The sequence below is a fragment of the Callionymus lyra genome, chromosome 17 (assembly GCF_982586985.1).
Source record: "Callionymus lyra chromosome 17, fCalLyr1.hap1.1, whole genome shotgun sequence".
NCBI classification, from domain to species: domain Eukaryota; kingdom Metazoa; phylum Chordata; class Actinopteri; order Syngnathiformes; family Callionymidae; genus Callionymus; species Callionymus lyra.
The window spans coordinates 24,346,232-24,373,749 of NC_141834.1; the positions used below are offsets into that span (position 1 = coordinate 24,346,232).

At 46.7% G+C, this 27,518-nt stretch overlaps 2 protein-coding genes across 3 annotated transcripts; both read right to left on the reverse strand.

Annotated features, from left to right (window-relative positions):
• Positions 1-170: 170 nt before the first annotated feature.
• Positions 171-15,951, reverse strand: atn1 (atrophin 1). Of its 2 annotated transcripts, none has more exons than XM_087812581.1 (10): positions 15,863-15,951; positions 7,007-7,115; positions 6,837-6,938; positions 6,617-6,736; positions 3,234-5,932; positions 2,954-3,170; positions 1,297-2,854; positions 977-1,120; positions 670-850; positions 171-578 (listed from the first exon to the last, which is right to left on the reverse strand). In XM_087812581.1, the coding sequence occupies exons 2-10, from the start codon at positions 7,031-7,033 to the stop codon at positions 545-547; spliced, it is 5,082 nt and encodes a 1,693-aa protein (XP_087668707.1). In that variant the 5' UTR covers positions 7,034-7,115; positions 15,863-15,951; the 3' UTR covers positions 171-544. The 2 variants fall into 2 exon arrangements, with proteins under 2 accessions (XP_087668707.1, XP_087668706.1); XM_087812580.1 differs by having other exon boundaries at positions 172-578; positions 953-1,120.
• Positions 15,952-17,091: 1,140 nt separating this feature from the next.
• On the reverse strand, positions 17,092-27,259 carry LOC148063095 (gamma-enolase-like). Its single transcript, XM_087812402.1, has 13 exons — positions 27,177-27,259; positions 26,514-26,599; positions 26,363-26,458; positions 26,245-26,303; positions 26,119-26,188; positions 25,917-26,050; positions 25,600-25,822; positions 25,345-25,542; positions 21,808-21,884; positions 18,555-18,679; positions 18,389-18,497; positions 18,150-18,323; positions 17,092-18,079 (listed from the first exon to the last, which is right to left on the reverse strand). The coding sequence occupies exons 2-12, from the start codon at positions 26,596-26,598 to the stop codon at positions 18,195-18,197; spliced, it is 1,305 nt and encodes a 434-aa protein (XP_087668528.1). The 5' UTR covers position 26,599; positions 27,177-27,259; the 3' UTR covers positions 17,092-18,079; positions 18,150-18,194.
• Positions 27,260-27,518: the final 259 nt, after the last annotated feature.

A 27,518-nucleotide genomic window follows, 5' to 3' on the forward strand; every position in this document is an offset into this window, starting at 1 on the left:
AGGAGGAGGAGGGAGGAAGGAGGAGGAGGAGGGGAGACGACGCAGAGCCCTCCGAGGGGGGAGGGGGAGCCAGCGAGGAATTTGATATGCTTTGTGAGTGACTGGAATAAAACAAAGAGGAAAGTGAGATAAACACCAGCAGACGTTTGCAAAAAGGTTATAATTTATTTCCAACGAGTTTCACGAGTGGAAAACAAGATCAAACTGCAGGAGCATGAAAATGTATAAAAATAATAGAAACAATATTTGGGCGTCTATATCATTATATCATCAACAGACAGACACGATACTGTCGACACATCTGGTCTCATGCATATGTACCTCAGGTACGACCCAGGGCTTCCTCACTAACTCAAAGGAGAAGAAGCAGCTAAGCTACATGCACAGACAGAAACGATGGACACATTCCCTCCACCTGGAGTATTTTACACAAACTCTACTTCACCAAACAAAAGAGCGGCAGGAGGACGCGAGGCCGGTCCGTTCCGAGTCTGCTCGCCACTCTTCACGCCTTCAGTGCAACATTTCCTCGCCGTGCTGTCCCTCACAGAGTCTTGTCGCTCTCCTTCTTCAGGTGACTGCAGAACCACAGGTGGACAAGGTGAGCCTCAAGGTGAGTGTGTAACATGTTAGCAGGTGAGTGCACCGAACCTAGGTCAGTGTGCGCACCTGTAGTACTCGTCCTGGCTGAGGGAGTGGTGGTGGTGGTGATGGATCCACTGCTGTTCCAGGGCCAGTCTTTGGATCTGCAGCTCCGCACTCTGGGCCTGCTGCATGGCCTGGAGCTGATGGGCCGCTGACATGGGACCAGTGAGGGAGGACGGTTGAGGCAGGTCGCGGAAGGGAGCGCCTGTGGAGCGGTGGAAGGAAGGACACGGTGCAAAGAAAGATCAGTGACGAGGTCTGAAGACGAAACCAAAAAAGTTTGAAGGAGAAGAAACTGAACGAGTACATGGACGAGGAGCCTTCTCCTCACCGAACAGCTGCTGGCGGAGCACCTCGCTGTCAGTGAGGGGGTGAGCCAGGATCGGCGTTCCTATCGTGGCCGCTGGGTACGGGAGGCGAGCCAAAGGGGAGCCCGACGTCAACGGGTCCATCAGGGGGTGAACCCCGCCCGCCGCTAGATGCCAATAATGTAATAGGAAATAAAGGAGACATTTAATGTCACAGTTGAGAAGACGACAAACTCATAATAAACAAGTTCATTGAGGGTCGAGAGTAGAAGGTCAGACTAGCTTTGACATAAACAGCAACATAGTCAACAGTGTTATGAACATTGTTAGTCGCAGTGGGTACCTGTGTCTTGCTGGTGCAGGTGCAGGTGTGAGTGGATATGTGAGTGCTGGTGATGATGAGGTGTCACGTTTAACATCTGAAGACGTCCAACATTCTCTCCTCCACTTCCTCCTCCGGCTCCTCCTGCACTCGCTGCTCCTGCACTTCCTCCTCGCTCTCGGTCCCGCTCACGGTCCCGGTCTCGGTCCCGGTCTCGGTCCCGGTCCCGGTCTCGGTCCCGCTCACGGTCCCGCTCTCGGTCCCGCTCACGGTCCCCGAAGGCTGGCAAGGCAGTTCTTTCCCTCTCTCTCTCTCGCTCTCTCTCTCGCTCCCTCTCTCGCTCCCTCTCTCGCTCTCTCTCTCGCTCTCTCTCGGCGCTCCGGTCCCTCTCGTAGGCGGCAGGGGAGCGAGTGGGAGTCGGGTACGTCTCCGAGGAGGCTGACGGAGCAGTGGCTGGTGGTAGATGAGAGGAACCAGGGAAGGAAGAATGGGGTAGCGGGTGATGAAGAGATGTGGCGTTTGTGGTCGGTGGAGCAGGAGGAGGAGGAGGAGGTGCGGGAGGAGCAGCCGGGGCACTCTGGGCTGCAGGTGGCACCGATGAAGGGTGAGATGGCAGAGAGGGTGGGAGGAGAGAAGGTGGATTCGACAGGGACTGAGGGGCAGGAGGGTTAGGAGGTCGAGTCACTAGGGCTAGGTTTGGGTTCTGAAGATGTGGGGGAGCTGGAGGAGGAGTGCAATATATTGAAACCTCATTAGCTCCTGCTGCACCTCCCCCAAGTAGCAGGGAGTGAGCATGTGCATGGGCGTTAGCATGGGCGTGTGAGTGAGAGTGAGCAAGAGCCAGAGCTGCTTGGTCGTGGATGGATCCCGGATATATCCGGTCATCACTCTTAAACTCAAACCCAGGCTTCAGTCTATCTCTGTGAGCAGATACTGCATGAGGGAAGCTGACCCCTCCTAGACCAGCACCACCCATTCCCCCAGGAACTGGACCCCCATGATGCCCTCCGACCCCTGGGCCACCTTCAAGACTGCCACCGTATAAAAATCCCAAAATGGCTGCAGCAGTGGCAGCATCGGTCGGCAGGTGGTGCGGGTGAGCGAGGGCGTGATTCTGAAACTGTGGAAGAAAGAACGAGGGATGAACATGGGGGTGACCATGGTGGACGGCGTGGTGGTGGGCTTGAGCGCGACTTGCTGCTCCAAGCGGAGACATGGCATGTGGACGAGCATATTCGCTCAGGGTTCTCAGGGCCGGGGTATCAGGGCCTAGGTAAGGACCTCCTATACCAATTCCCAGGGCACCCTGAGGGCCTCCAACCACTGCTGATGCTCCCGCCATGGACGGCAGAAGCAGGGAATGGGGGATTGATTGAGAGATGGACGGGTGAAGGGCGTGTGCTTGTGCGAGGTGTGCGTGTGGGTGAGACGGATGATGCTGGTGGTGAGACGGGTGGTGGCCAGAGGCATTAACTGGACACACTGGTGCTGATGAGGAAGGGTCAAGCATGATGGAGGACGAGGAGGGGAAGAAGAGAGACGACGGCTGGCGACTGCTCGCTGCAGCGTCCTTTTGTTGCTGCAGAGGAAACAGCAGAAGAAAATCAACCTCATTCGCACATCCTTGAAATTTGTTCAACAATCAAATTGCTTCGAGTTCCTTTATAATCGTCCTCACCTGGAGTTGACGGTCCAGTTCCCTCTCTCTCTCCCGCTCCCTTTCTCGCTCTCTCTCTTTTTCCCTCAAATCTCTGGCTCGCTGCTCCACCTCCCTGCGAGCTCTCTCGATCACCTCGTTCCTCTTCTTCCACAGTTTGGAGCCGTCCAAGGGAACGAAGAGAACGTCACTGCGGGCACAAGAATTCCCACTTCCACGGTCAAGGACCTTGTGAAACCTATAAAAAATGGTAGAAGTCATTTGTCATGTTGTCTTTGTTAAATAGCTTGGGCTCTCGTACCTGGCGGACTGGCTGGCGTGGATGGGTATGTCCACGGGCTTAGGCTCAGGTGAAGGGCTTCTCAACACAAGAGGTGGACTTTCTATGTCTTCTCTCTCTTCCACGGGTTCTTCTTTGATAACAGCTGTCGGAGTGGAATCTGAAAGATCTCCACCTGCAAGTGATGAACTAGCATTGTTTGAGGTGTTGTTACTAAGAACTGGTGGTGCCTTCACTGTACTCTGAGGGGACAGGGACTGAGTGTTGCTATTGCTGCTGTTGGTTGTGCTAGTGTTGCTATTGCTGTTGACCAGGTTACTCCCACTGTTCCCATTGGTGGAGTGATAGAGTCCACTGAAGGGGGGGTGACTGTTCAGACTGCCATGCAATGGAGGAGGTCGACATCCAGGTGAGCAGCTCGAGGACACACTGGGACCAGAGTGTGGCATGTTGGATGCAGACGAGCCGGGGGGGAAAGGAGAGAAGCCTCCGATCTGGTTTGTGGACGGGCTTGGTAAAGGTGATGCTGGTGTCGGAGGGGTGTGGGTGGACGACTGGAAGTGTGGGGGGCGCACACTAGAAGCGATGGCTGATGGAGGCATCTGACCGTGAGAGGTTTGAGGAGATGCCATAGAAGGCTGTGCAGGGGCATAGGTAGTGTTGGGAGGATGACTGTGGTGACTGGAGGACGGAGAAAGCGCTGGAGGCTGATTTGATCCTCCACGGTTTTGGTATAAAGCTGCGTCACGCAGGTTTGGTTCCCTCTCTCTATCTCGAGGCCCTGATTGGTAGTGGGGGTTACTCGGGTGAAGATGCTGGGCTCCCCCTGGCCCTGGATATTCTCTTCCTAGGTTTGAGGTGACTACAGGTGGACTGAGGTACTCCCGATTTGTTCCACCTACTTGAGAGGGCCCTGTAGGAAACTCCTTACCCACAGAGGGAGCATAGTCTTTGTGAAAGGGATCCATAGGCGTCCCACCAGAGGGTGTTGGTGGCTGATCAATGGGAGCCGTAAACTCACGGTTCGCTGCATTTGGAGGACGAGCATGGGTGTGTGGGGCAAGAGAGGTCATGGATGTGTGGCTGGTACTGTTTTGGGGGGACGCAGGTGTGTCTCTGTTAAGGATGGGGTTAACGGGCGGTCCGTTGTTTGAACTCTGGGGGTTACCTTGTGTGATTGAATTATCACCGGAAGTGTTGCCCAGAACCTCTTTTGTGGGTCCAAAATCCCCCCACCTCCCATTATCCTTGTCCCTTGGATGAGTTCCTCCAGGTACACTAGGACCAAAGTCTCGGGCCTGACTTTGGTTTGTTACACTTAACTCTGCTCCTCCATCTCTTTCTCTGTTTCGTTCCCTCTCTCTGAACGAAGGGACAAAGTCTCTTCTTTCTGCTCTGTCTGGACCCATGTTACATGGCCCGTCTCTCCCGTGGACCTCCCGGCTATGACCCACTGACAGACCAGCAAAGTCTCTTCCTTGGATGTTGTTGTTGTGGGGAGCAGAAAATTCCCTGTTTATTGCCCCACAATCCCCCCGCTCTCCCCTCTCACCAGCGGCGCCCCTGTCTCGTTCCCCTGCCCCCCCAGTGTACCTGGGCAGGTACTCCCTGTGAGGGTGAGAATGGGGAAGATAAGAGGTGTGTGAGGAGTGGCGAGAGGACGGAGGGTGGTAAACAGAGGGAAGTTGCTGCTGCTGTACAGGCGGTTGGTGCTGGTGAGTGTGGTGGTTGCCAGGGTAACGGGAGTAGCCCCAGCTCCCTTGGCAACCAGTGGGTGTACCACCCTGCCAGCTGGTGGAGCTGTAGTGGTGAGGATGAGTAGTGGGCTGGGTCTGATGCTGGGACCCCGTCTGGGAGCCGGTCTGGGGCAACAGTGAAGGGGGAGTTGACCGGGCCTTGTCCAGGACTTTATCTGGCTTTTCTATTTTCTCTCGTTCTGACTTAACCTCAATAGACACGTTTTGTCCTCCGAGCTCCAGGGGCTTTAGGGCCGGAGGAGGGGGAAGTGTTGGGGGCAAGGAGTGGGGAATGCTGGAGCTATTATGTGGGAAGTCTCCACTTGACATTGCTGTCTTGGTCGCACACTGTGTGCTTGCTTTGGAATTCATTCTATTGCCACAAAGTGCACCATCGACACCTGCCGCTCCACCGTACTCCACCTTGCACATCAACTTGGAGTCCAGAGGAAAGTACTTTCTCCCACCAGAGCCTTCGTTGGACGAGTCTCCTGCGGCACACGAGGCCGGGTTGAGACCAGAAGCAGAGCCCGGAGTCAGGGGCGGTTTGAGTGGCGATCGCTCCTCCAGGCGAGAATCCATGTCCAGCTTTTCTCCATCACCACTTGAATCTTCTCGTCCCTCTCTGAGTGTCCTTCTGTTGTCTTCAGCGACTTTTCCTTCTCCTTCTTTTCCTTTGTCCCTTTCCACCTGCTTTGGTGAGTCAGGACCGTCAGAGTCGGAGTCCAAGCTACCCAGGGGCGAAGCTGACAGGCTTGGTGACGAGGACCGATTGTCCTGGTCGATGTCCCGCCCACTGCTTATGCTGCTGCTGCTATTGGCCAGACTACCAACAGCCGAACTCCTGCTACCCTGTGACTGGCCGTCTTCGTTGTCACTCTCACGCGCTTGATTGGCAGCTGAGGTTTGAGCAGGGACGTTAGCTGGGGTCAGGCTCTCTGTGGGGTGAGTGGACGCCGGAGGATTTGGAGTCCCGGCCGAGTCCTGACAAGACAAAAGAGTCAAAGTTTGAATGAATGTGACAAAGAATTCACTGCAGTCACATGAACATGAAGCGTCTGGTCAGCGACGTCAGAGAATCCTAGTCAGGTGTTAAGTTTGTATCAAACCAGATTTTAAATGCTTGACTCTAGATGTTCCAGTCAACACCTGGAACCACCAGATGTTTTTTCTTGCCTTTTCCCAGAAAGCACTTTGAAAAAATGGAACCATTCGAGGTGGTTCAGACCAGCTGTGTGTGTAGCTTCGTACATCCTGAGGTGTTTCATAACTTAAGAGGTTATTATTCTCAGGTCATTCATCCACGACATGGATGTCGGAGACTGGACTGAGAGTTTTGAGAAGAAGTTTCATCCAAGAAGCATCTTCAGTGCTTTACAGTGGTGTGAGGAGCAGGTGTAGATGTTACCACGCTGAGGACAAGAGCATCGTAAGAACCCTTCAGGGTGAATCACCTCTTGAGGGTCGTTGGGATCACGTGACCTCGGGATGTTTGGACCTCCTAGAGAGACTCTAAAGTGAGTCTGATTCACAGAGGTGGGTTTGATGGTTCTCTCTCCTCACCTGTGTTACCATGGTGACCCAGAGTGCTCACCACACAGCTGCTCGGTTGAAGAGAACTTCTGTAATTGGTCTTTATGTGAGAGGTTGATGGAATGAAAGACAAACCTGAACTTTCTGTCTCTTTGGAGGAGAGACAAGTTCCTCCCCCTCACTCTCCGATGAATCATGGCCTTGTGATCTGCGACTGAAGCGGTTTCCAGCCAATTCCTCGCCGGCACCTCTTTGCTGAAACAGAAAGATTGTCATTCAGAGGTGAAGCCTGCGAGTCCCTCAGAGGATCTGAACAGACATGTGGGCGAACATGTAAGATTTCACGTCGACTCACCGTCTGTCTGTCGCTGCGTTCCGGGCGAGTCGGGCTCGAATGTGGACGCCGGCCTCGTCTCTCCTCGCTCGCCCCTCGCCGCCGCCCGCTGCGCATCGGCATCTGCACACGCGTGACCAGGTCACATGATCAGACAGTGAATCAAGAACAGTCCGGACGAGCTTCTGTACCGATTCTTTGTGAGTCCGGGTCTTCATGACTTCTTCTCGGCCGCGTCCATGTTGGCGCTTTGGCGGGAAAGACGGTTTTCTGTGGTGGACGTTACAACAGCGGCGCGACCTGAGGAGCATGAGACACACAGAGAGGACCATAAACGCCACAGGTTGAACATCTTCTGATGGACCTTCTGCCTGTCGTCCCCTCTCGTGGTGCACCAGACCGTCCAGGCTCACCATCTCCTCCCGAAGGAGTTTTGTCTCTGGACTGAGGAAAGTCCACACGCTCACTGCTAGATCAAGAAGATCAAGTATGTTTGGTCCATATGTGGACCTCAGCTGTGATGAAGAAGAGCTGCTCGACCAGGAAGCTGCTCCTGACCTACTGAGAACCATGAGACCCTGAGGCAGTGAACGTCCTCTGAACTAGAGCTGATAATAATAATAATTATTATGATAATAACAATAATAAAAATAATAATAATAATGATGATAATAATGATGATAATAATAATAATAATAATAACAATAATAGTAATGATGATGCAAAAGAAAACAACAAAGTAAAGAATAAAAGTTCAATATTAAGAACTGGACCTCCTGCTGGAGACCTTGTGGAGCTGCAGGTGACAATATATTTTGGGGGACGAGATGGAAGGTTTGTCCTGGTAACAGGATTCATGAAGGTCTTGAAAACATTCATTGTTGAGGTCATGAAGGACGAGGCGTTCAATGTTGCACGGAAACATTTCTCTCGTGTGTTTCTGTGTCACGTTCATGACCAGATGACAACTACATCCATCAATGAGACACTTTACAACATGTAACTGTCATTTCCTACAATCCTGCGAGCACCTGAACGCATCAGCTGCAATGTCAACAGTGACGTCTCAGAACATCAAGTAGTATCAACTCTGGTGTCATTAAACATCAACTAGTATCAACTCTGGTGTCATTAAACATCAACTAGTATCAACTCTGGTGTCATTAAACATCAACTAGTATCAACTCTGGTGTCATTAAACATCAACTAGTATCAACTCTGGTGTCATTAAACATCAACTAGTATCAACTCTGGTGTCATTAAACATCAACTAGTATCAACTCTGGTGTCATTAAACATCAACTAGTATCAACTCTGGTGTCATTAAACATCAACTAGTATCAACTCTGGTGTCATTAAACATCAACTAGTATCAACTCTGGTGTCATTAAACATCAACTAGTATCAACTCTGGTGTCATTAAACATCAACTAGTATCAACTCTGGTGTCATTAAACATCAACTAGTATCAACTCTGGTGTCATTAAACATCAACTAGTATCAACTCTGGTGTCATTAAACATCAACTAGTATCAACTCTGGTGTCATTAAACATCAACTAGTATCAACTCTGGTGTCATTAAACATCAACTAGTATCAACTCTGGTGTCATTAAACATCAACTAGTATCAACTCTGGTGTCATTAAACATCAACTAGTATCAAGTCTGGTGTCATTAAACATCAACTAGTATCAACTCTGGTGTCATTAAACATCAACTAGTATCAACTCTGGTGTCATTAAACATCAACTAGTATCAAGTCTGGTGTCATTAAACATCAACTAGTATCAACTCTGGTGTCATTAAACATCAACTAGTATCAAGTCTGGTGTCATTAAACATCAACTAGTATCAACTCTGGTGTCATTAAACATCAACAAGTATCAACTCTGGTGTCATTAAACATCAACTAGTATCAACTCTGGTGTCATTAAACATCAACTAGTATCAACTCTGGTGTCATTAAACATCAACTAGTATCAACTCTGGTGTCATTAAACATCAACTAGTATCAAGTCTGGTGTCATTAAACATCAACTAGTATCAACTCTGGTGTCATTAAACATCAACTAGTATCAAGTCTGGTGTCATTAAACATCAACTAGTATCAACTCTGGTGTCATTAAACATCAACTAGTATCAACTCTGGTTTCATTAAACATCAACTAGTATCAACTCTGGTGTCATTAAACATCAACTAGTATCAACTCTGGTGTCATTAAACATCAACTAGTATCAACTCTGGTGTCATTAAACATCAACTAGTATCAACTCTGGTGTCATTAAACATCAACTAGTATCAACTCTGGTGTCATTAAACATCAACTAGTATCAACTCTGGTGTCATTAAACATCAACTAGTATCAACTCTGGTGTCATTAAACATCAACTAGTATCAACTCTGGTGTCATTAAACATCAACTAGTATCAACTCTGGTGTCATTAAACATCAACTACTATCAACTCTGGTTTCATTAAACATCAACTAGTATCAACTCTGGTGTCATTAAACATCAACTAGTATCAACTCTGGTGTCATTAAACGTCAACTAGTATCAACTCTGGTGTCATTAAACATCAACTAGTATCAACTCTGGTGTCATTAAACATCAACTAGTATCGACTCTGGTGTCATTAAACATCAACTAGTATCAACTCTGGTGTCATTAAACATCAACTAGTATCAACTCTGGTGTCATTAAACATCAACTAGTATCAACTCTGGTGTCATTAAACATCAACTAGTATCAACTCTGGTGTCATTAAACATCAACTAGTATCAACTCTGGTGTCATTAAACATCAACTAGTATCAACTCTGGTGGCATTACACATCAACTAGTATCAACTCTGGTGTCATTAAACATCAACTAGTATCAACTCTGGTGTCATTAAACATCAACTAGTATCAACTCTGGTGTCTTTAAACATCCACTAGTATCAACTCTGGTGACATTAAACATCAACTAGTATCAACTCTGATGTCATTAAACATCAACTAGTATCAACTCTGGTGTCATTAAACTTCAACTAGTATCAACTCTGGTGTCATTAAACATCAACTAGTATCAACTCTGGTGTCATTAAACTTCAACTAGTATCAACTCTGGTGTCATTAAACATCAACTAGTATCAACTCTCGTGTCTTTCAACATCAACTAGTATCAACTCTGGTGTCATTAAACATCAACTAGTATCAACTCTGGTGTCATTAAACATCAACTAGTATCAACTCTGGTGTCATTAAACATCAACTAATATCAACTCTGGTGTCATTAAACATCAACTAGTATCAACTCTGGTGTCATTAAACATCAACTAGTATCAACTCTGGTGTCATTAAACATCAACTAGTATCAACTCTGGTGTCATTAAATATCAACTAGTATCAACTCTGGTGTCATTACACATCAACTAGTATCAACTCTGGTGTCATTAAACATCAACTAGTATCAACTCTGGTGTCATTAAATATCAACTAGTATCAACTCTGGTGTCATTAAACATCAACTAGTATCAACTCTGGTGTCATTAAACATCAACTAGTATCAACTCTGGTGTCATTAAACATCAACTAGGATCAACTCTGGTGTCATTAAACATCAACTAGTATCAACTCTGGTGTCATTAAACATCAACTAGTATCGACTCTGGTGTCATTAAACATCAACTAGTATCAACTCTGGTGTCATTAAAAATCAACTAGTATCAACTCTGGTGTCATTAAACATCAACTAGTATCAACTCTGGTGTCATTAAACATCAACTAGTATCAACTCTGGTGTCATTAAACATCAACTAGTATCAACTCTGGTGTCATTAAACATCAACTAGTATCAACTCTGGTGTCATTACACATCAACTAGTATCAACTCTGGTGTCATTAAACATCAACTAGTATCAACTCTGGTGTCATTAAACATCAACTAGTATCAACTCTGGTGTCATTAAACATCAACTAGTATCAACTCTGGTGTCTTTAAACATCAACTAGTATCAACTCTGGTGTCATTAAACATCAACTAGTATCAACTCTGGTGTCATTAAACTTCAACTAGTATCAACTCTGGTGTCATTAAACATAAACTAGTATCAACTCTGGTGTCATTAAACTTCAACTAGTATCAACTCTGGTGTCATTAAACATCAACTAGTATCAACTCTGGTGTCTTTAAACATCAACTAGTATCAACTCTGGTGTCATTAAACATCAACTAGTATCAACTCTGGTGTCATTAAACATCAACTAGTATCAACTCTGGTGTCATTAAACATCAACTAGTATCAACTCTGGTGTCATTAAACATCAACTAATATCAAGTCTGGTGTCATTAAACATCAGCTAGTATCAACTCTGGTGTCATTAAACATCAACTAGTATCAACTCTGGTGTCATTATCATCAACTAGTATCAACTCTGGTGTCATTACACATCAACTAGTATCAACTCTGGTGTCATTAAACATCAACTAGTATCAACTCTGGTGTCATTAAATATCAACTAGTATCAACTCTGGTGTCATTAAACATCAACTAGTATCAACTCTGGTGTCATTAAACATCAACTAGTATCAACTCTGGTGTCTTTAAACATCAACTAGTATCAACTCTGGTGCCATTAAACATCAACTAGTATCAACTCTGGTGTCATTAAACATCAACTAGTATCAACTCTGGTGTCATTAAACTTCAACTAGTATCAACTCTGGTGTCATTAAACATCAACTAGTATCAACTCTGGTGTGTTTAAACATCAACTAGTATCAACTCTGGTGTCATTAAACATAAACTAGTATCAACTCTGGTGTCATTAAACATCAACTAGTATCAACTCTGGTGTCATTAAACATCAACTAGTATCAACTCTGGTGTCATTAAACATCAACTAGTATCAACTCTGGTGTCTTTAAACATCAACTAGTATCAACTCTGGTGTCATTAAACATGAACTAGTATCAACTCTGGTGTCATTAAACATCAACTAGTATCAACTCTGGTGTCATTAAACATCAACTAGTATCAACTTTGGTGTCATTAAACATCAACTAGTATCAACTCTGGTGTCATTAAACATCAACTAGTATCAACTCTGGTGTCATTAAACATCAACTAGTATCAACTCTGGTGTCATTAAACATCAACTAGTATCAACTCTGGTGTCATTAAACATCAACTAGTATCAACTTTGGTGTCATTAAACGTCAAATAGTATCAACTCTGGTGTCATTAAACATCAACTAGTATCAACTTTGGTGTCATTAAACATCAACTAGTATCAACTCTGGTGTCATTAAACATCAAATAGTATCAACTCTGGTGTCATTAAACATCAACTAGTATCAACTTTGGTGTCATTAAACATCAATTAGTATCAACTCTGGTGTCATTAAACGTCAACTAGTATCAACTCTGGTGTCATTAAACATCAACTAGTATCAACTCTGGTGTCATTAAACGTCAACTAGTATCAACTCTGGTGTCATTAAACATCAACTAGTATCAACTCTGGTGTCATTAAACATCAACTAGTATCAACTCTGGTGTCATTAAACATCAACTAGTATCAACTCTGGTGTCATTAAACATCAACTAGTATCAACTCTGGTGTCATTAAACATCAACTAGTATCAACTCTGGTGTCATGTAGTAAATGTTCAAGACGCAGTAACTTCTCATCATGACCATGTTTTAATTATTACTTTATAAAGTTGCTCTGAAATCTGGACGAACGAGAGGTTACGAGAGTCCATTATGACGTAATAATGGCTTCACTCCTCCAGCTGTAATCACTCTTTGTTTATACAACGAGTCCCTTGAAGGTGGAGACCACTGATGACGTGCGGTGACAGACCTCCATGCTTGACCAATCACAGCAGAGTGGGTGTGGTTATGATCAACAAGATTTCATCTCCAGTGTTGTTTTCTAACAAGAACATCCAACAACTTGAGTGTAATCAATATATTTAAAGTGTGTATTTACGTGTGTGATGATCCAACAACGTGTGAATATTATGTTCTTCATGAATCCAAACACACTCGACTAGTTCAAGTTGAAACATCTTAGTTTTAATAAAGTTGATCATTGTGTATCTTTGATGATCTTCTGATCCAAAATATATAAATATCTAGAAGACACGAGGTAGTCCTCTGCCAAGGAGCTCAATTCACAAGAATAGACAAATGACGGTCCAGGTGTGATGGTCCAGGTATGATGGTCCAGGTGTGATGGTCCAGGTGTGACGGTCCAGGTGTGATGGTCCAGGTGTGACGGTCTAGGTGTGATGGTCCAGTAGTGATGGTCCAAGTGTGATGGTCCAGGTGTGACGGTCTAGGTGTGATGGTCGAGTAGTGATGGTCCAAGTGTGATGGTCCAGGTGTGATGGTCCAGTAGTGATGGTCCAGGTGTGATGGTCCAGGTGTGATGTCCAGCTGTGATGGTCCAGTAGTGATGGTCCAGGTGTGATGGTCCAGGTGTAATGGTCCAGGTGTGACGGTCCAGGTGTGACGGTCCAGGTGTGATGGTCCAGCTGTGATGGTCCAGTAGTGATGGTCCAGGTGTGATGGTCCAGTTGTGATGGTCCAGCTGTGATGGTCCAGGTGTGATGGTCCAGTAGTGATGGTCCAGGTGTGATGGTCCAGCTGTGATGGTCCAGCTGTGATGGTCCAGGTGTGATGGTCCAGTAGTGATGGTCCAGGTGTGATGGTCCAGGCGTGATGGTCCAGGTGTTATGGTCCAGTAGTGATGGTCCAAGTGTGATGGTCCAGTAGTGATGGTCCAGGTGTTATGGTCCAGTAGTGATGGTCCAAGTGTGATGGTCCAGGTGTGATGGTCCAGGTGTGATGGTCCAGTAGTGATGGTCCAGGTGTGATGGTCCAGGTGTGATGGTCCAGGTGTGATGGTCCAGTAGTGATGGTCCAGGTGTCATGATCCAGGTGTGATGGTCCAGGTGTGATGGTCCAGTAGTGATGGTCCAGGTGTGATGGTCCAGCTGTGAAAATCCAGGTGTGATGGTCCAGGTGTGACCGTCCAGTAGTGATGGTCCAGGTGTGATGGTCCAGTAGTGATGGTCCAGGTGTGACGGTCCAGGTATGACGGTCCAGGTGTGATGGTCCAGTAGTGATGGTCCAGGTGTGACGGTCCAGTAGTGATGGTCCAGGTGTGATGGTCCAGTAGTGATGGTCCAGTAGTGATGGTCCAGGTGTGATGGTCCAGGTGTGATGGTCCAGGTGTGATGGTCCAGGTGTGATGGTCCAGGTGTGATGGTCCAGTAGTGATGGTCCAGGTGTGATGGTCCAGGTGTGATGGTCCAGTAGTGACGGTCCAGGTGTGATGGTCCAGGTGTGATGGTCCAGGTGTGACGGTCCAGTAGTGATGGTCCAGGTGTGATGGTCCAGTAGTGATGGTCCAGGTGTGATGGTCCAGGTGTGATGGTCCAGGTGTGATGGTCCAGTAGTGATGGTCCAGGTGTGATGGTCCAGGTGTGATGGTCCAGTAGTGATGGTCCAGGTGTGATGGTCCAGGTGTGATGGTCCAGTAGTGATGGTCCAGGTGTGACGGTCCAGGTGTGATGGTCCAGGTGTGATGGTCCAGTAGTGATGGTCCAGGTGTGATGGTCCAGGTGTGACGGTCCAGTAGTGATGGTCCAGGTGTGATGGTCCAGGTGTGACGGTCCAGTAGTGATGATCCAGGTGTGATGGTCCAGGTGTGATGGTCCAGGTGTGATGGTCCAGGTGTGACGGTCCAGTAGTGATGGTCCAGTAGTGATGGTCCAGGTGTGACGGTCAAGTAGTGATGGTCCAGGTGTGATGGTCCAGTAGTGATGGTCCAGGTGTGATGGTCCAGGTGTGATGGTCCAGTAGTGATGGTCCAGGTGTGATGGTCCAGGTGTGACGGTCCAGTAGTGATGGTCCAGGTGTGATGGTCCAGGTGTGATGGTCCAGGTGTGATGGTCCAGGTGTGACGGTCCAGTAGTGATGGTCCAGTAGTGATGGTCCAGGTGTGACGGTCAAGTAGTGATGGTCCAGGTGTGATGGTCCAGTAGTGATGGTCCAGGTGTGATGGTCCAGGTGTGATGGTCCAGTAGTGATGGTCCAGGTGTGATGGTCCAGTAGTGATGGTCCAGGTGTGATGGTCCAGTTGTGATGGTCCAGGTGTGACGGTCCAAGTTTGATGATCCAGGTGTGATGGTCCAGTTGTGATGGTCCAGGTGTGATGGTCCAGGTGTGATGGTCCAGGTGTGATGGTCCAGTAGTGATGGTCCAGGTGTGATGGTCCAGTAGTGATGGTCCAGGTGTGATGGTCCAGGTGTGATGGTCCAGTAGTGATGGTCCAGGTGTGATGGTCCAGTAGTGATGGTCCAGGTGTGATGGTCCAGTTGTGATGGTCCAGGTGTGACGGTCCAAGTTTGATGATCCAGGTGTGATGGTCCAGTTGTGATGGTCCAGGTGTGACGGTCCAAGTTTGATGATCCAGGTGTGATGGTCCAGTTGTGATGGTCCAGGTGTGATGGTCCAGGTGTGACGGTCCAAGTTTGATGATCCAGGTGTGATGGTCCAGGTGTGATGGTCCAGGTGTGACTCTCTCTCTCTTGGTCAAAATTCTCTGAATGTTTCGTTGGATCCAGTGAATGTTTGTCTAACTAACCTTCAGTCCAGCTCAGCTGATCATAATCTTTTCATCCTGTCACTCAAACATGTCTCACCAGGTCCAACCACAGGCCTCGTCTGGCCCCCACGCCTCACTTTGTCACCTTTGATTGGTCCACATGCCTGCACTGGTCCCAGCAGGAGGACAGACGTCCTCACAGGTGGGTCCAGGCTGAGACCCCCCCCCCTACACCAGCCGCTCGTGTAACTGATACAGGGGGGGGGGGGTCTCATGCATGTCCGCGGTCACACGCACGAGGCGAGCAAACACGGAGAATGAATTCATGCCGGCGCTGGAATGTGACTGCGCGTCTATTAGCATCAACACGATCGCGGCACAAAGAGAAGAGTCTGCGGAGCCTGAACGCACCATATTTACCTCCTGAACGCACCATTCTTACCTCGAACAGCGTCTCGTCTCGCAGGTTCATGGTGAACAACAATGAGCTGCTCCTGCAGACAGACTGTACAAATGGATGCGTCCTCCCTCTCCCCACCCCCTCTCTCTCTCCTCTGCTCCCCCTCTCTCTCTCTCTACCACCCTCTCCCTCTCTCTCCCTCTCTCTCTCTACCACCCTCTCACTCTCTCTCTCTCCTCTGCCCCCCCTCTCTCTCTCCCCCCCTCTCTCTCTCTCTCTCTCCCTCTCTCTCTCTCTACCACCCTCTCCCTCTCTCTCTCTCTCTACCACCTTCTCCCTCTCTCTCTCTCCCCCTCTCTCTCTCCCTCTCCCTCTCTCTACCTCTCTCTCGATCTCTCTCTCTCTCTCTCTCTCTCTCTCTGCTCCCCCCGTTCTCCCCTCTCTGCTCCCCTCGTGCACGTCTCCCCTCGTGCACGTCTCCCCCTCAAGACGACTCGCACTTTTTCTTCTGCTCGACACTGCGAGGGTGAGACAGGGAGGATGCACGGCGGGTAAGAGAAAGGGAGAGAGGGCGTGATTTGCATGAGGAGAGAGGGAGGGAGGAGGGAGAGGGAGGAGGAGGGAGGAGGAGGAGGGAGGAGAGAGGAGGAGGGAGGGTCTGTGTTGCCAGAGTCACCTTTATGTGCAGCACTCGACACAAGACAGTGAAGGCATCACGTGAGCAGATTATGAGCGTTTGTTTTCATCAACTTGACAAACAATCAACAGTTTCATGAGCGAGTGAGGAGACGTTTGGTCTTAAGCTCCTCCTCCTCCTCTTCCTCCTCTCTTTCCTCCTCCTGCTCTTCCTCTCCCTCTTCTTCCTCCTCCTCCTCCTCCTCCTCTCCCTCCTCCTCCTCTCCTTCCTCCTCCTGCTCTTCCTCCTCCTCGTCCCTCCTCCTCCTCCTCTTCCTCTCCCTCTTCTTCCTCCTCCTCCTCCTCTTCTTCAACTAAGTCCTTCTCGTCGTATTCTTCTTCCTCCTCCATCTCCCTCTCCTTTCTCTTCCTTCTCTTCTACCTCCTTCTTCACCTCCCATTCTTCCTCCTCCTCCGCCACTCTCCCTTCACGAAGCCCCCTGTCCCGTCTCCTATTGTGTGGTCGCCATAGCAACCCGAGACGGAGCACTGTGCGCGTGCACTGTAACTTTCGCGAGCACGCGGTCGCCCTCTGCTGTCCGACATATGCCACTACGTCACAATGACGACATAAATAATCATGAATCAACGAATAATCACGTGACGAAAATAAGGTTTTTATTCACATCATCAAATCTACTTGTTTGACATGTTTATTTACTACCTTTATTAACAATTAACATGTATAAACAAACACAGTTTCCACTATTTAAACGTTTCAAAGTGAAAATTTGGACAGAAGATTTTTCTTCTATGCTCGTCCACGATCTGCTGCTGCCACGAGGTCACGTCTTCCTGCTGGACCTTCAGGTGCCTTGTGTGTATCTTCTGAAGAAATGGACCTTCTCTCCACATCATAGCTCTCGAAAACAACACAAGGAAGGAAGAGAGGAACACGGAAGAACAAGGAAGAACATGGAGGAAGATAGAGGAACATGGAGGAACAAGGAGGAAGAGAGGAGGAACATGGAGGAACAAGGAGGAAGAGAGGAGGAACATGGAGGAACAAGGAGGAAGAGAGGAGGAACAAGGAGGAAGATAGAGGAACATGGAGGAACAAGGAGGAAGAGAGGAGGAACATGGAGGAACAAGAAGGAAGAGAGGAGGAACATGGAGGAACAAGGAGGAAGATGGAGGAACAAGGAGGAAGAGAGGAGGAACAAGGGGGAAGAGAAGAGGAACATGGAGGAACAAGGAGGAAGAGAGGAGGAACATGGAGGAACAAGGAGGAAGAGAGGAGGAACAAGGAGGAAGAGAGGAGGAACATGGAGGAACAAGGAGGAAGAGAGGAGGAACATGGAGGAACAAGGAGGAAGAGAGGAGGAACAAGGAGGAAGAGAGGAGGAACATGGAGGAAGAGAGGAGGAACATGGAGGAAGAGAGGAGGAACATGGAGGAAGAGAGGAGGAACAAGGAGGAAGAGAGGAGGAACATGGAGGAACAAGGAGGAAGAGAGGAGGAACAAGGAGGAAGAGAGGAGGAACATGGAGGAAGAGAGGAGGAACGTGGAGGAACATGGAGGAAGAGAGGAGGAACGTGGAGGAACATGGAAGAACATGGAGGAAGAGAGTAGGCTCAGTGAAGCTGCAGATCAGGAAGAGAAGAGCAGATGTTTGTAGGTGAGTTATCTCACATGTGACCTCTGACCACTGACCTCTCTCGTCTTGCTGGGTTTGTGTAGATGTTTCCTGTGTGAGTCTTAAAGTGCACTCGGGTTACGGAAGTTGTGTCCTGCGAACTGAGCCTGGTCTCCGAGCTCCTCCTCGATCCTCATGAGCTGGTTGTACTTGGCCAGTCGCTCCGAGCGACAGGGAGCCCCGGTCTTGATCTGCAGCAGAAGACATGGTGAGTGGACTGGGGGGGGTCAGGTGAGGTCGTTGACCCTGTGGTCACCTGTCCGGTGCACAGTCCCACCACCAGGTCGGCGATGAACGTGTCCTCCGTCTCCCCGGAGCGGTGGCTGACCATCACGCCCCAGCCGTTCTCCTGGGCCAGTTTACAGCTGCAGGGTCGGACATGGATTCAGAACCTGTTCCTCTGACGGCTCCACTCGACTTACGCCTTGATGGCCTCAGTGATGGAGCCGATCTGGTTGACCTTGAGCAGGAGACAGTTGCAAGCCTTCTCCTCCACCGCTCGCTGGATCCTGCGAGGGTTAGTCACGGTAAGATCGTCTCCAACGACCTGGAAACATGTTTAGAAGTGCTGTCACTCATAATGATCACATGACAGTTATGATGATCACATGACAGTTATGATGATCACATGACAGTTATGATGATCACATGACAGTTATGATGATCACATGACAGTTATGATGATCACATGACAGTGATGATGATCACATGACAGTTATGATGATCGCATGACAGTTATGATGATCACATGACAGCTACGACGGTCACATGACAGTTATGATGATCACATGACAGTTATGATGATCACATGACAGTTATGATGATCACATGACAGTTATGACGATCACATGACAGTGATGATTATTACATGACAGTGATGATGATCGCATGACAGTTATGATGATCACATGACAGTGATGATTATCACATGACAGTTATGATGATCACATGACAGTTATGATGATCACATGACAGTTATGATGATGGCATGACAGTTATGATGATCGCATGACAGTTATGATGATCGCATGACAGCTACGACGATCGCATGACAGTTATGATGATCGCATGCCAGTTATGATGATCGCATGACAGTTATGATGATCACATGACAGTTATGATGATCACATGACAGTTATGATGATCACATGACGGTTATGATGATCACATGACAGACAGTTATGATGATCACATGACGGTTATGATGATCACATGACGGTTATGATGATCACATGACAGTTATAATGATCACATGACAGTTATGATAATCACATGACGGTTATGATGATCACATGACGGTTATGATGATCACATGACAGTTATAATGATCACATGACAGTTATGATGATCACATGACGGTTATGATGATCACATGACAGTTATGATGATCGCATGACAGTTATGATGATCACATGACAGTTATGATGATCACATGACAGTTATGATGATCGCATGACAGTTATGACGATCACATGACAGTTATGACGATCACATGACAGTTATGATGATCACATGACGGTTATGATGATCACATGACAGTTATAATGATCACATGACAGTTATGATGATCACATGACAGTTATGATGATCACATGACAGTGATGATTATCACATGACAGTGATGATTATCACATGACAGTTATGACGATCACGTGACAGTTATGATGATCGCATGACAGTTATGATGATCACATGACAGTGATGATGATCACATGACAGTTATGACGATCACATGACAGTGATGATTATCACATGACAGTGATGATGATCACATGACAGTTATGATGATCACATGACAGTGATGATGATCACATGACAGTGATGATTATTACATGACAGTGATGATTATTACATGACAGTGATGATGATCGCATGACAGTTATGATGATCGCATGACAGTTATGATGATCACATGACAGTGATGATGATCACATGACAGTTATGACGATCACATGACAGTGATGATTATTACATGACAGTGATGATGATCGCATGACAGTTATGATGATCACATGACAGTGATGATTATCACATGACAGTGATGATGATCACATGACAGTTATGACGATCGCATGACGGTTATGATGATCGCATGACAGTTATGATGATCACATGACAGTGATGATGATCACATGACAGTGATGATGATCGCATGACAGTTATGATGATCGCATGACAGTTATGATGATCACATGACAGTGATGATGATCACATGACAGTGATGATGATCACATGACAGTTATAATGATCACATGACAGTTATGATGATCACATGACAGACAGTTATGATGATCACATGACAGTTATGACGATCACATGACAGTTATGATGATCACATGACAGTTATGATGATCACATGACAGTTATGATGATCACATGACAGTTATGATGATCACATGACAGTGATGATGATCACATGACAGTTATGACGATCACATGACAGTGATGATTATTACATGACAGTGATGATGATCGCATGACAGTGATGATGATCGCATGACAGTTATGATGATCACATGACAGTGATGATTATCACATGACAGTGATGATGATCACATGACAGTTATGACGATCGCATGACGGTTATGATGATCGCATGACAGTTATGATGATCACATGACAGTGATGATGATCACATGACAGTGATGATGATCGCATGACAGTTATGATGATCGCATGACAGTTATGATGATCACATGACAGTTATGACGATCACATGACAGTGATGATGATCACATGACAGTTATGATGATCACATGACAGTTATGATGATCACATGACAGTTATGATGATCACATGACGGTTATGATGATCACATGACGGTTATGATGATCACATGACGGTGATGATGATCACATGACAGTGATGATTATCACATGACAGTGATGATGATCACATGACAGTTATGATGATCGCATGACAGTGATGATGATCACATGACAGTGATGACGATCACATGACAGTGATGACGATCACATGACAGTTATGATGATCACATGACAGCTACGACGATCACATGACAGTGATGATGATCACATGACAGTTATGATGATCGCATGACAGTTATGACGATCACATGACAGTGATGATGATCACATGACAGTTATGATGATCACATGACAGTTATGATGATCACATGACAGTGATGATTATCACATGACAGTGATGATGATCGCATGACAGTGATGATGATCGCATGACAGTTATGACGATCACATGACAGTTATGATGATCGCATGACAGTTTTGACGATCACGTGACAGTTTTGATGATCACGTGACAGTTATGATGATCACATGACAGCTATGATGATCGCATGACAGTTATGATGATCGCATGACAGACAGTTATGATGATCACATGACAGTTATTATGATCACATGACAGTTATGATGATCACATGACAGCTATGATGATCGCATGACAGTTATGATGATCGCATGACAGTTATTATGATCACATGACAGTTATGATGATCACATGACAGTTATGATGATCACATGACAGTGATGATGATCGCATGACAGTTATTATGATCACATGACAGTTATGATGATCACATGACAGTTATGATGATCAGATGACAGTTATGATGATCACATGACAGTTATGATGATCACATGACAGTTATGATGATCACATGACAGTTTTGATGATCACATGACAGGTATTTACCTGGATTCCCACCGAGGCTGTGAACTGTGACCAGGCGGGCCAGTCATCCTGGTCAAAAGGGTCTTCAATAGAAACCACTGCAGCAAAGAGAGCAGATTAATGTCTATACAAAGTTTATATTAAGAATAATGTTCCTCATGTTTCTCATATACCTCATGTACCCCGTGTTTCTCATATACCTCATGTTTCTCATACACCTCATGTATCTCATGTTCCTCATGTACCTCATGTATCTCATGTACCTCATGTTCCTCATGTTCCTCATGTATCTCATGTACCTCATGTATCTCATGTACCTCATGTTCCTCATGTACCTCATGTATCTCATGTACCTCGTGTTCCTCATGTACCTCATGTTCCTCATGTATCTCATGTACCTCATGTTCCTCATGTACCTCATGTATCTCATGTACCTCATGTATCTCATGTAAGTAAGTAAGTAATTTTTATTTGTATAGAGCTTTTCCAGACCAGGGTCACAAAGCGCTTAAACAAGCAAAACAATATTCAATAAAGTACATACTTTAAAGATCAAGATAATACTGAGAACAACACAGGAGTTTTAGAAAATCAAGGAAAAGCCTGAACAAATAGAAACGTCTTAAGATGTTTCTTAAAGGAGTCAGTAGATCATCAAACACAGATGTTTCTTGAAGGAGTCAGTAGATCATCAAACACAGATGTTTCTTGAAGGAGTCAGTAGATCATCAAACACAGATGTTTCTTGAAGGAGTCAGTAGATCATCAAACACAGATGTTTCTTGAAGGAGTCAGTAGATCATCAAACACAGATGTTTCTTGAAGGAGTCAGTAGATCATCAAACACAGATGTTTCTTGAAGGAGTCAGTAGATCATCAAACACACATGTTTCTTGAAGGAGTCAGTAGATCATCAAACACAGATGTTTCTTGAAGGAGTCAGTAGATCATCAAACACAGATGTTTCTTGAAGGAGTCAGTAGATCATCAAACACAGATGTTTCTTGAAGGAGTCAGTAGATCATCAAACACACATGTTTCTTGAAGGAGTCAGTAGATCATCAAACACAGATGTTTCTTGAAGGAGTCAGTAGATCATCAAACACAGATGTTTCTTGAAGGAGTCAGTAGATCATCAAACACAGATGTTTCTTGAAGGAGTCAGTAGATCATCAAACACAGAGATGGTTCCAAAGCTCAGGAGCAACAGTCTGGAAGGATTTCTCTCCTCTGCTCCTGAACCGTGTGCGTGGAACCATCAGTAGATTCTGATCCACAGACCTCAGAGCCCGAGCTGGGGTGTAAGTCTGGATCAGATCATGAAGGTCTGACCATGAATAGATCTGAAAGTAAGAACCAGAATTTTAAAGTTGATCCTGAAAGAAACTGGAAGCCAGTGAAGAGTTTGAAGGATCAGAGAAATGTGAGTTCTTCTAGTGGAGCGGGTCAGATCCTTCTTGTTAAGACATGGAAACAAACTGTTACAATAGTCCAGACGAGAAGAAACAAACGCATGGATTATAAGATCCAGATCATGTTCCGACAACATTTTCCTAAGTTTAGAGATTTTTCTCAGTTGAAGGAAATAGTTTCTGGTCAGTTTTCTTCAGTGTTGAACAAGAGACATGTCTTTATCAAATACAACACCCAGGTTTCTCAGGCTCAGTTTGACAGACTGACATAAGTCACTCAAGTACTGACTCAACCCTGAATCTTATCATCAACAATCACCAGAGTTTCAGTTTTGTCCACATTTAGCTTCAAAGTGTTTTCACTCATTGTTTGATTTCTAGCAACTATTGACTAAGTTCAGCCTCTGGGGCTCAGTTGGATCAACAGAGCAGTAGAGCTGGATGTCATCAGCAAACATGTGATAAGAAACATCAGGAAATCTCTGAAAGATTTAACCGAGGTGAATCAAGTACAGCAAAAACAATAAAGGACCCAGAACAGAACCTTGAGGGACTCCACACAACAGATCTGCCGATTCAGACCTCATTTGATTGGCAGATACACTAAAACTGCGCCCAGAAAGGTATGAGAACCATTCTAACACAGACCCAGACAGTCTTCATCCCTCAGTCTTCTCAGCAGGATCTGGTGATCAACTGTGTCAAAGGCTGAGGACAGATCCAAGAGAACCAGAACAGTGAATTTACCCGAGTCAGCCGACATCATGATGTCACTGGACACCTTCAGTAAAGCTGTCTCCGTAGATGTTTACGGAAGTCAGACTGAAACTTCTCATGGATGTCGCTCTGATCCAGGAACAGCTTCTCAGACACCACCTTCTCCAAGATCTTGGACAAGAAAGGGAGCTTAGAAATAGGCCTGAAATTACTGAGGTCAGTTGGGTCTAAGCCTGGCTTTTTGAGCAGAGGCTCCACAATGGCATGTATAAATAAATTGGGAAAAACCCCTGTGGAAAGGGAGAGGTTCACCATATTGGTAACCCAGGGGCCAATTACATCAAATACTTTGATAAAAAGCCTACAAGGAAGGACGTCATCTGAGCAAGAGGAGGTTTTCATCTTGTTCATTAGTGCCGAAATATCACCCAAAGATACAGCAGTGAAGGAAGACCAAGAGGAGGAGAGGGGCTCAGAGACAGTAGGGGTTCCAAACAAAGGGGGAGAGATTTTCTCTTTGATCAATTTAATTTTGTCAGTAAAAACCTCAACAATGCATTGCTGTCAGCTTCACAGAAGACAGGCGTGATTTGAGGAGCAGGAGACACAAGAGAATTAATCGTGTCAAACAACACTTTGGGGTTTTTCTTATTTGCTGCTAACAGTTTTCTGATGTAATCAGATCTAGCAGTTTCCACCATCTCATTGTAAGAAGTCATCAGATCCCTGAGGTGAAGTCTGTGTACCTCAAGTTTAGTGGACTTCCAGAGACGCTCAGTCTTTCGACAAAGTCTCTTCAGACTCAGGACATGTACCTCATGTTCCTCATGTACCTTGTGTTTCTCATGTTCCTTATGTACCTCATGTACCTGATGTATCTCATGTACCTCATGTACCTCTTCAAGTATCTCATGTACCATGTGTACCTCGTGTTTCTCATATACCTCATGTACCTTGTGTTTCTCGTGTTCCTCATGCTTCTCATATACCTCATGTACCTTGTGTTTCTCGTGTTCCTCATGCTTCTCATATACCTCATGTACCTTGTGTTTCTCGTGTTCCTCATGCTTCTCATATACCTCATGTACCTTGTGTTTCTCGTGTTCCTCATGCTTCTCATATACCTCATGTACCTTGTGTTTCTCGTGTTCCTCATGTTTCTCGTGTTCCTCATGTTTCTCATATAACTCATGTACCTTGTGTACCTCATGTATCTCATGTTTCATGTACCTCCTGTTTCTCATGTTCCCTCAAGTACCTCCTGTTTCTTTTGTTACTCATGTACATCATGTTTCTCATCTACCTTACGTTCCTCATGTTCTTCATGTTAATCATGTTTCTCATGTGCCTCCTGTTTCTCTTGTTCCTGATGTTCCAGCAGATTCAGTGACTCAAAGTCTTTGTAATCACACACACTTCCGTCTCTCACCAGGGTAGTTTTTGATGAAGCCCTGGTAGATGCTGGCCAGTTCCTCGCCGCTGATGTTGCGAGCTGCATTGGGAGGAGACTTGAAGTCCAGGTCGTACTTGCCCTCGCTGAAGAACTCGGAGGCGGCCACATCCATCCCGATCACCACTTTGTCAGTGAAGCCCGCCTTCTCTATGGCCGTCTTGATGAGCTCCAGAGCTGCCATCAGAGACGTGTCGTGAGGTCTTCATCTTCCATCTGCCGTCAAGTCCTCACCTTCGTTGTTCTCCTGGATGTTGGGAGCAAATCCTCCCTCGTCTCCCACGTTGGTGGCGTCCTGACCGTACTTCTCTTTGATGACGCCTCTCAGGGTCTGGTAGAGCTCAGCCCCCATACGAAGAGCGTCTCGGAACGACTCGGCTCCGACAGGTAGAACCATGAACTCCTGCATCGCCAACCTGTTCCCAGCATGAGAACCTCCGTTGATGACGTTGAATGCCTGATGGAGAAGAACATTACAGACCTGAAGAGCTTTTTTCTTCTCCTTGATTATAGTTGAAAATTGTTTGACTTCAGTGGAAGATCAGAGTTACCGGGACTGGAAGGACGAGGTCTGTGTTTCCTGCCAGGTCCGCGATGTGTCGATACAGAGGAACCTTCTTCTCCGCTGCACCAGCTTTGCACACGGCCAGTGAGACTCCTAGGATGGCGTTGGCACCAAACTTGGCTGTTGTTCGGACAAAAGCCCAGTAGACGTTGAGGTTCCTGGACTGAACGACCTGAGGTTCGACTTACATTTGTTGTCGGTTCCGTCCATTTCAATCATCAGGTTGTCGAGTTTCTCCTGCTCGAGAACACGGATGCCCTGGAAAGCAACATGGTCAGCAGTGGATCACAGAAGGTTGAGGCGTGTAGTCTCACCGACTGGACCAGAGCGGGTCCAAGAGTGTCGTTGATGTGCCCGACAGCTTTGGTGACCCCTGGACGTAGAGAACTCTTGACCCACAGCTCCTCCCTGAACCTGCCACCGTCAACTCACCTTTGCCTTTGTAGCGACTCTTGTCTCCGTCGCGGAGCTCCAGGGCCTCGTAGATGCCGGTGGAGGCTCCGCTGGGCACCGCTGCTCTGAAGACACCTGCGAGGCAGAGCATGAGTTCCAGCGCCGGCACCATGGAGAACAGAAGGAGAACCTTTGCCGGTGTGAAGGTCCACTTCCACGGTGGGGTTTCCTCTGGAGTCCAGGATCTCCCGCGCAACAACGCTCACGATGGACATTCTGTTGAAGGTTCATCAAGAAGATGTCAGGAGGTCCAGTCCCAGACTAGAGTTCTCCATCTTAGAACATCCTGATGTCCTCAGTTCTCTCTTGACCATCATCTGCTCCATCAACTGCCTGAGACTCAGTGTAGAGCAGCAGGTGTGGAGAAGATCAGTGTTCGACTCCTGGAGGAGTCCAGATCATTTGTTGCTCTCACGGATGAAGACAACGTAAAGAGAAAGTGTGAGGTCCACACGCTGGGACTAGATCTTTGTTAGAGTCTCGAGCTGAGTTGATGGTCTGAACAAAACCTGATCAACTGATCCACAACCTTGATGGAGGAGAAAATGGATGAGGCCCAGGAGAAGATGGAGGAGGTGCAGGAGAAGATGGAGGAGGTGCAGCAGAAGATGGAGGAGCAGGAGAAGGTGGAGGAGGTGCAGGAGAAGATGGAGGAGGTGCAGGAGAAGATGGAGGAGGTGCAGAGAAGATGGAGGAGGTGCAGAGAAGATGGAGGAGGTGCAGGAGAAGATGGAGGAGGTGCAGGACAAGATGGAGGACTGAGCTGTTTCACCTCAGTCTTATGGAATCTTACCTGCAGCTAGTTCGAAGTCTGGCGGAGGACGTGAGCCGATACAGCAGAATGAAGAGATGTGAAGCGATGGAGAGGAGGAGGAGGAGGAGAGAACGTATGACACGTAGAGGGGGAGGGGAGGATGTGAATCATTGGAAGAAGCAGAGAGGAAGGGAGGGAGAGGAGGAGGAAGAAACAGAGGGATGGAGACGAATATTGTTTTATTCTGACACAAACAAGAGTCTCATCGTCGTCGTGTCAGATTCAGACATGAAACAGGGAGGAGGTGAAGGAGGAGGTGCAGGAGGAGATGCAGGAGGAGGTGCAGGAAGAGGTGAAGGAGGAGAGCAGGAAGAGGTGAAG